General features: G+C 65.9%; 1 protein-coding gene across 1 annotated transcript; it reads left to right on the forward strand.

Moving 5' to 3' along the window:
- Window positions 1–20: 20 nt before the first annotated feature.
- Window positions 21–2,258, forward strand: CHC_T00006867001 (hypothetical protein). The gene is made up of 2 exons (XM_005710142.1): window positions 21–1,258; window positions 1,391–2,258. Exons 1-2 carry the CDS (start codon window positions 21–23, stop codon window positions 2,256–2,258), a joined length of 2,106 nt encoding a protein of 701 aa, XP_005710199.1.
- The last annotated feature ends 7,124 nt before the right edge of the window (window positions 2,259–9,382 follow it).

The following is a 9,382-nucleotide window of genomic DNA, read 5'->3' on the forward strand; positions in this document are numbered from 1 at the left end:
AATTGCGGTCATTCTTAGTAATGTGCAACGTGTACCGTCGGTTCGTGAAGGGCTTCGCGAAAATAGCAGCCCCGCTAAACCGGAAGACGGGGAAAAATCAACCCTTCGAGTTTGAGGTTCTTACCGATGAGGAATACGAGGCGTTCGTGGAACTCAAGAAGCGCCTCGTGTCCCCACCGATCCTCGCTCTACCCCGTTACGGAAAGAAATACACCCTGGACACGGACGCTTGCGCGTACCAGGTCGGCTGTGCCCTACTACAGGAGCAGCCGGACGGCGACCGCCTACCGATCGGTTATTGGAGCCGCGCTCTCACGGACGCGGAAAGGAACTACACCACTACCGAGAAGGAATGCCTCGCCGTCGTATGGAGTATTCTCACGCTTCGACCATACCTGTATGGGAATACGTTCGACCTCCGTACGGATCATGAGGCCCTCCGCTGGGTTCTCAACCTGGCGAATAGCTCCGGCCCGCTAGAGCGCTGGCGTCTCCGCCTAGCCGAGTACGACTACGACGTACAGTACCGGCCGGGTATTAAGCACCAACTGGCGGATGGTGTATCACGCCTCGGAGTTGACGGCGCAACCCCCGAACCGGTTGACGACGAGGTCCCGTGTTTCGCGGTACAATGGCAAGAGGAGGAGCATAACCCCCGCCAAGGTACCGTACACTGGGAGACCCCCGTCGACCCGGGGAGAGTTGAGCATGCGTTCGCGGTTATACCCGAAGAACGCGACGTCTCACCCGTAACGGTGGAAGAGTTCCTTCGGGAACAGGCCGAGGACCCCTTCTGTAGGGCGGCCGCCGAGACTGTGGGGAACCCGGACTCGCGATACGACGTTGACCGATACGGGTTCGTCGTCCGCAAGTCCCCCCTCGATGGGACCCTGCAGCGGGTTGTACCGAAGCGGCTCCGGGCGAAGATATTGTACCTCGCCCATCATCCCCGCCTAGCCGGACACCCGGGCGGTACGAGGATGTACTATACCCTCCGGCGGGAATATTATTGGCCTCATATGGCCAATGACGCCTTCAGTACCGTACGGAATTGCGCGTCATGCGCTGCCCCCCGGGGAACCCTGGTGAGGCACCAGAAGGATCTCAAGCTGTTCCCAGCGGCAGGACCGCTGGATTTCGTCGCCATGGACCTGCTGGGTCCTTTACCGAAGACGGCGCACGGGAATCGCCACGTGCTCGTCATGACCGACCGGTTTACGAAGCTGACGCGCAGTATCCCGTTACGGACAACCACCGCGTCGGTCGTGGCAAACGCCTTCCTGGACAATTGGGTCTACGTATACGGCGCACCTCGTTACGTGCTAACCGATAACGGACCACAATTTGCCGCCAAGTTCTTCGACGCGGTGTGCGCCTTGCTGGGGGTGAGGCACTACCTGACTACCGCCTACCACCCCCAAACAAATGGGCAAACCGAACGGTTCAACCGTACTCTGGTACAGCGCCTCCGACATTATGTCGCGGAGCACCAGAGGGACTGGGACGAATACATCCAGCCCCTGACCTTCGCGTATAACACGCAGGTCCACCGGTCAACGGAGACAACCCCGTTCGACCTGGTGCTGACGCGACCACCGTCCGGTTTGGCGCTGCCCGGTACTGTACCGCAGGATGCCGTCTCCAACACGGAAGATCCGAGGACCCCGGTACAGTACAAGCGCGCGACGCTGCGTAAACTCCGCGACGCCCTTGAGCGCGCGCGGGTGAAGCTAACCGCGGCGCAAAGGCGATACCAGGCCGACTTCGATAAGAAGGTGCGTTTCCGTCCGGTCATCGAGGTGGGAGACCTGGTCTATGTTGACCGCCCACCTCGGCCATTGACGAGTACCGAACGGGGAGACCTGCCAAGTAATGACGGGGGACCCTCCGTCAAGCTGTTGCCGAAAACGGAAGGCCCGTTTCGGGTCCGATCCGCTACGGAGACCACAGTGGTCGTCGATCAAGACGGAGTCTCAAACCGCGTGAGCATCGATCGGATAACCCGGATGCCGCGGGGACCCCGCGACGTCACTACGGCCGCCCCGACCCAGCCCGCGGCGGCCGGAGAACCCGAACCCGCCGCGGAGTATGTGATCGACCATCTGGTCGGTCACCGGGAGAACCGCACAGGGGCCCAGTATAAGGTCCGCTGGTATGGCTACGCCCCAGCGGACGATACCTGGGAACCCGCGGAGGGACTCCCCAAGGGCTTCATAGACCGCTTCTGGCGCACGCGGGCGGCAGCACGCCACCGCTAACACCGCACTGGGCAACCCAGCGTGGGGCGGGACGATCCCGAGGAGGACCTCCCCCGCGCGGCGGCCAATCGCCACCGCAAGCCCCGCGCCGGAAGACCCGGCGCAGGAGGGGGCGACGTCGCCACAGACGCCCGCGGAACCCCGCGCGCGTCACCGCAAGCCCCGCGCCGGAAGACCCGGCGCAGGAGGGGGCGACGTCGCCACAGACGCACGCGGAACCCCGCGCGCATCACCGCAAGCCCCGCGCGGGAAGACCCGGCGCAGGAGGAGGCTGACCTGCCGAAAGGACTACCCCACGCGGCGGTGGCCAAACGGCCCGGCACCCCAGTGCCTACCCGCTGGCGAGGGACGAAACCCAGCGCGTAAATACCGTTTGGGGACGACCTCACCGGGGCTCCAGGGCACTGTAGGCCACGTGTTGCGCGAGCGGCATACACCGCCCGGCACGTGTGGCCGCTGGCCCATGGAGGCGGTTCAAGACGCCTCCGACCCCGGGGGGTGCCCAATCGGAGCTGGTCAACGCCCTGAAAAGGCCACCCGCCGCGGGGCGGTAAAATCCGGTCAAAATTGCCCACCGGGTGGGGGTCCTCCACTGTCGCGGGGGTGACTGGAGGAACCACCCCGCGACCACTTCGGGCACCCACCGCGCGGAGCCTCACCGCCATGAGCCAGAGGGTAACCCGGCCGCCACGAGGACAACCGGCGAACAGGTGTGGGGAAGTGGCGCTGTACTGGCGTCCGAGCCCTCGCCTACCGAGACGGCGGAGCCCCCGCCGAGCGACAAGCCCCCGCCGCGGATGCGCGAGTGGTGCTTCACACGACCACGGCCCCGCGCCGGACCCGACCGGCGCGGAAGGGCTACAGTACCGAACGGGAAGGGCAGTGAAGAAGAGAAAGAAGAAGGACAGGAGGCGCGCAATTTACTGGAACGGACGGGACCTGGTCCCCGGAGGCGGTTCGCTACTCTCACCGCCTCCCCCGCTGGCATCACTCGCGGCGCTGGCGTTTGGCAGAGGGCTCCGCCCCCCGCGCCGCCGCGCTGGCGGGATCAGTGTCGACGGTACCGTACGGTCTCTTCGCGGACACCTGCTCGCTCAAGACGGCGAGGTGGTCCTGTGCCGAACGGATCCGCGCCATCGTCTCACTGCGCAGGAGATCCTCGCCAGTGTCGCGCTGGCGGATGGCGAACTGCAAGCCGGCCACCCGCGCCCTGAGCTGGGTCGCCTCGACCAGCCAGGTGCGCGCGGACTCCAAAGCCGCCGCAAGGGTGGTCGGTGCAGGGACCCCCGCGTAGCCACACTCCGTCTGCAGAGCGCGCAGGGCGGCCTGCGCGTCCGGAACCAAGACGGGGGCTTCGTCTGCTGGCGCCTCACTCGGAGCCCCACCGGCCGCCATAGAGGGGGTCTGTGTCCCCGTCGCGGTCATTTCGCTGACGGGGAAACCGGCAGGGCCCGGCACCGATCCGGTAGCCACCGCAGGGAGGTTGCCCCCCGCGGGCTCGACAGAAGGAGCCTTGCGAGCGGCCCCCACCGGGGCGGGGTCCGTTACCGGCACTTCCGTTACCGGCACTTCCATGACCGGTGTTGCCGTGGCCGGCGCTGCCGCGATCACAGGCGGAGAACCCGCAGTGATCGCGTCTCTCATCGTGGGAGGCGTCGAGGGACCGACTGGAAGGCCCTCTCCAAGGGCAGGGTCCCCCCGCATCAGTAGGACCGACTCGGTTGACGCGGGCAGAGACCCGACGGACGGTCCGGCCGGGGTCCCGGCGGAAGCAACCGCGGCGCCCCACCCGTCACCGGAGGCGATGACCGCCCCGTACGACGGCGACCCGTGGTCGGGCAGGGGGTCGTACCAGTGGTCGGCCTCCGCCGACGTGCCATCCCAATGCGGCATCCGCAGGGAACAGCCGCGGGCCCAACTGTACCACACGAAGTCGCGGCGCTCCGGGAGGGACCAGTCCAACCGTTCGGAAAAATCGAGGATGGCCTCCGCGCCAACCGGGTCGAACGACGTCCCCTCGAGGATGGCGGCCACCCCGACCGATCGGATGAGCTGCAGAGGCCCCGCCGACAAACGGAAGAGAGAGCCTCGCTCGCCGGGCTCGTTCCCGGTCCGGCTCGCTAGGCGAGGGTCCGGGCACTTGGTGAAGAACGGGAGGCCGTCCCGTGCGGCGTGTAGGAAACACAGCAACGCCAGGACGGCCCACTCCGAGAGCAGGATGGCGTCGATCAGTCGACGCATCCCGGGCGTCGCTTCTCGCCCGAAGGAACCGTCCGGCATCCACCGCGCTGCGGCATAAGCCAGCACGCTGGGCGTGGGTACGCAGAGGTACTGCGGAGCTTCCAGATTGCTCCAACCGCTCGGTAGGGCTGGGTATAGCTGCCCCCTGGCCCCTGTGGGCACGGCGAAGAATTCCGTCGTATGCCACATGTGGAAGTAGGCATCGGCGCGGCGGCACCGCAGCCGGCTCTCCTTGGCGGAATTCTCGCCCCACTGCACACGGTTAGCCACGCTGTACCACCGGTCGAACGGGCGGGGGAATGCCACCAATTGCACGTGGGGCTTAGGATCCACGTCCCCGCCGAACCTCTCGAAGAGGTCGAACAACCGCGAATGGTACCGGTCCTCCCCCGCACAGCGGATGTACAGGAGATCCGAGCGGGAGTCCGCCATCACGCGGTGGGGCACGTGGACCCAGCGGGTCCTCCAAGCGGCCGCGCGGTTGTCTTGGCGGATTCGACCGCGAGGGGAGGGCGTACGGATACCCCGTCGCCTGGGGATGGCCCCAAACCGAGCGGCATCGGGGAAGGCCGTCGCGATGTACGCCTCGGCGGACATCGGCGGCTGCGCCTGTGAGGGGTTGCGACCGCCTCGGGGAATCCGGTGGTCTAACTCGGCCCCGGGTAGCAAACCCCGCACGGCACGCACACCCGTCCGGAGCCAGCTGGACGGCGGAGCCTCGGTCGCCGGGGGCGTGGCCGCGTACGGATCCGGCGGTACCGGGTGGTTATCCGCGCCGGCCGTCGCCTGCCCCGCGGCTACAGCCCAGTCGGGGGACCGTCTCAGTACGGTCGTCTCGCCGACGTGGGGAGCCCGGGCGGAGCGCAGAGGGCGCGGCAGGGGACCTTGGACGGCGGTAGGGCCGCGCGAGGGAAGGACCCCCGCGCCCGAAGCCCGCACCCGCGGAGCCGCGATGCTCGTCGCGTTTCGACCCCCGGGACCCGCCGCCAGCGCCGGGTGAAAGGTCGGTACCGGCGCGGCTGGCACCGCAGGGGGCTGAGCCCGAGGGGGGCGACCCCGCTCGGATGATCGGTTATCCATGCGGGGAGAGGACGGTAGGAGGGGGCGAGATTTGGAAGTGGAGGTAATGGGGTGCGTGGTGTGGAGTGAGGTGGGAGAAAAGGAAAGCGTGAGGGGACCCATTGCCGCGCCAGGGGATCCGACGCGGTTAAATACCAAAAACTCCATGGGCTCCCCCATGGAGTTGGCCGCAGCCGCCCGCGCCCCCGTGGTCGGCGCGGACTTCTCCGTACGGATGGGACACCCTGCCAGCCGGTCATGTCAACCCCCGGCCGCGACGAGGACGTGTCGCGAGGTAAGGAAGGGGGTCTGTGGTACAACTCCACACTGCGACCCCCGGTGGGAGATGAGAACCCCCGAGACGGGCGGTTACTACTGTAGTAATCGTGCACGCGCCCGCTGCGAGCACAGTAGTACCTCCACGGCGTACACGTGACACAACCGTTGGCGCCGGCCGTGGCCACGGGCACACGTGTGCGACCATCCGGTAAGTAATTAGCAATTAGTGGTTAATGGCACAAATTAGCCAATTTAGTACAGTAGCTGGTATACAGTATGTAACAGCTACTGTAGCGGGACAGGTGTCCTGGCGTCCCACTGAGGGGTTAAGACCAGGGGCACCTGCCCCGCTCCAGTAAACGGGGGCAGACTCGCCTCCCTTCCCTTTACGGCTTTTTGCTAACTCCGTCCGGTTTTACCTCTAAGTCTCAGGCTTCTAACCCGTGACCGGCCGTCCGGATCTGACACCACCGACCGGCTGCGCGTCACCGGCCACGTGAGCCTTCCCTCTTTTCGAGTCCTTCCGTACGGTTCGCGCTCGTGTGGGTTACCCAGCGTCGCGCGCTCCCTTACCTCTAACCCCCCTCGTTCCGAGTGGTCGGGACGAAGGTAGTTATACCACAGTTATACTACACGGCCCCCCCTTTAAGCGGGGACGTCCGCGTCCACGGGTGCTTGTAGAGAGGGGACAACATGTCCGGCCACGCCGTCTATACGGTCGATTCCGCTCTCCCTGTCGACTCTGCTCCCTGCTCGCTATCCTCCGTGTTCCGTCTCGCACCTCCCTACGTGCGAGCAGGTCATTCCTCCTCCCCTTCTGGGGACGACGAGTTCGTCGTCACTCCGTCGCCCCTGCCCCCTTTCCGGCGCGCGATCCTGCGTGTGCCCTCCGGGCTGGTTCTCGTCATCACCCTACTACCCCCGTCGTGGGAGTCCGTCCTCGTTCATCCGGCCTCAGCTCGGTCGGCTCCCTCTCCCGTCCTTCCTCACGGGCTCGTCAACTCTGTCGGTCGCGTACTCGGTTCGCGCGTCCCGTGTCTTTCTATGTCGTCCCTCATCCCTTCTCGGGGCGGTCCCTCGCTCCCTCTGCCCCCGCCTGGCAGTGGATCGGACACGCCGGTTGTCTGCCCCTTGACCACTGAGGACCCCACCTCCGCCGAGAAGGGAAGTGCATCCGGGCTACCTTCCGCCGGTGCCGATTCGTCGGCTCCCTCGGCATGGTGGCCTCCGCGTCCTTTCCGGAAGTCCCGAGGGGGTCGATCCTCTACCGTGTCCGACGAGTTATGCCCCCCGCCTTCCATCATCCCGCTGCCAGATGCTCGTCCGGTGACTGGGGCCTCGGTGCCGCTTCGACCTGAGCGTGTTGACGACGGGGTCGGCCCATCTGGTGGAGACCTCGTGACGGGGCCTCGCGGTGGCCCGTACCACCCCGGGGAGGGCTCGCATGGGGCCTTTGGCAGCTGCCGGCATCCCGGTGCGCCGCGCGCTGCCCCCCGCCTCGACGAGGGCGGAGAGAGGGAGGCGTCCAACACCTCCACGAGGTGGCTGGGGGTGCCCTTGAAGCGGTCAATTCCGCTACCGCTCGGTCGCTTGACTTACGCGTGGCGACGCCATGCGCGGGCGAGCGTCACAGTAGGCGAGCTGCTGTCAAGGGAGTCCCTACGTCCCGACCTTCTACGAATTCGGTCCATATACGAAGGAGGGCTGACCGAAGAGGCCTCCTTGGCGCTGGGTCGCCTCCTCGCCGAGGGCGGTGGCACTCCTTACCAACTACCCGACGAGATTCCTAGCGATAGGACTTTCCCTTTTTGCGTGGAAGAGGTCGAGTATGTCGACCAGATGTCGGCGTACCTCTTCCACCGAGGCCCCCGTGGTCCCCCTCGCTTCATTCTCCCGGAGGTCACCGGGCTCTACGTCGGCCCCCGTCCGCGCACTTGCTCTAAGGCGCGAGCGGCCCTCCAGAAGTCCGCATGTTCCCTCATGCGGATTCACCACATTGCCCTGGCGCCCAACGATTGGGCGACTTACCGGCACCGCGGGGAAGAGGACGGGCGCGTGTTCCCGTCCGCCTCGTTCTCCCCGGGCTTGTCGAGAAGCGATTTCCCTTTGCTTCCGCCGGTCGTAGGGGAGTCGCTCCCCTCGTTGGGAGTTCACCCGTTACTCCCCTACGTCTTGAAGCGCTTCGGCTTCGCCTGCGGTGACCCGAAGCACCCGGTTTTCGATTACCTCGCGTACAACGTAGAGCGAGAATGGGCGTGGTGTCTCGGTAACGCCTTCATGAATGAGGTCTCTCTCCACGGGCGTGCTTTCGTGCAACCCGTGGGGGTACTATCCTTCCTTGGACGAGTGGCGCTATCTCTTCCGGACGTTGCCATGCATCCTCTCGAGCGTGGCTCACCGTGTGTGGCCTGGTCGTACTCCTCTGTACTAGACCTGATGCACCGCGCCGGTGCGGTGTCCGAACGTAATCGTCGTCCTTGGACGGACTACACGACAGGGACTCGGAGCCTCTTTCTCGCGTATGACCATCGGAGCGACTCCTTCATGGCCCGTACAAGCGTCCCCACCGCGGGCCCGTCCCGAGGCAAGGGAGGCGTCGGGTCTACGGCGCGCGAGGCGCGTCGGAAGCGGTATCGTGACCTGGACGGCGAGCTTCCCGCAATTGCGTTGGCCAGGGTAAGCGTGCCGTTGGTGCTTCCCAAGGCGGGTCACGATACTGCGTTGGGGTCCCCGTTGCCCCCTCTGCCTTCTCTTGGCTCCGTCGGTTGCCTCGGTGCCCAACGGAACACCACGTTGACCCTTGACCTAGCTCGCGACGAGCTCACTGCAATCCCCAGGTTGTCTCGCGCCCTGGGGAGTCTGGTCGATAGGGCTTGGACTGTAGAGGGACTACTCCGTACCCTCACGAGTTGGTATGTCGAACGTAGCAGCGAAGCGCGCCGTCTCGGGGCGGAACGACAGGCGTTTGCCGCAGAGCGTGACTCCCTCGCGGAGCAGCTCCGCGGCTCTCAGGATGAGCTGAAGGTTCTACGAGAGTCGTCCTCCCTACAGGCGAGTGGTCTCCGGCGCGCGGCGTCCGATCGCGATAGATACCGCGGCGAGCGGAACGCCCTCAGGGCCGAACGTGTCGCCCCGTCGGCCGTGAGCCTTCCTGGCCCTGTGCTACCCCAGGGTCTTCGAGACCCTTACCAGAGTCGCGAGCTCGGCTCTTCGATGGCCGACGAACCCGCGACTTCGGTCAACCCAGCTCGCGGGTGGACAACGCATGTCGTAGTCGCCCTTCCACCGCTTCACGAGACGGAGGCGGGTGTACCGTCGCATCCTAGCTACTGCCCCTCGAGCGGGCGGGCTTCCGGGCCGCCGGCGTTCCCCGACGGGACGGAGCACGGATCGTTCGAGTCTATCGGCGCTCCCTGCGCGTCCTTTGTTAGCCCCCCCTTTCTCCGTAAAGCCCCTTAAGCGTCCGTTTGCTTCCGCCACCTGAGTCGCTAGCTTTCGCGACAGTAGTCACCGTAAAGAAATCCGAATCCTTCCTCAACCCCCCT

The sequence above is a fragment of the Chondrus crispus genome, genomic scaffold (genome assembly GCF_000350225.1).
Source record: "Chondrus crispus Stackhouse genomic scaffold, scaffold_54, whole genome shotgun sequence".
Lineage (NCBI taxonomy): Eukaryota > Rhodophyta > Florideophyceae > Gigartinales > Gigartinaceae > Chondrus > Chondrus crispus.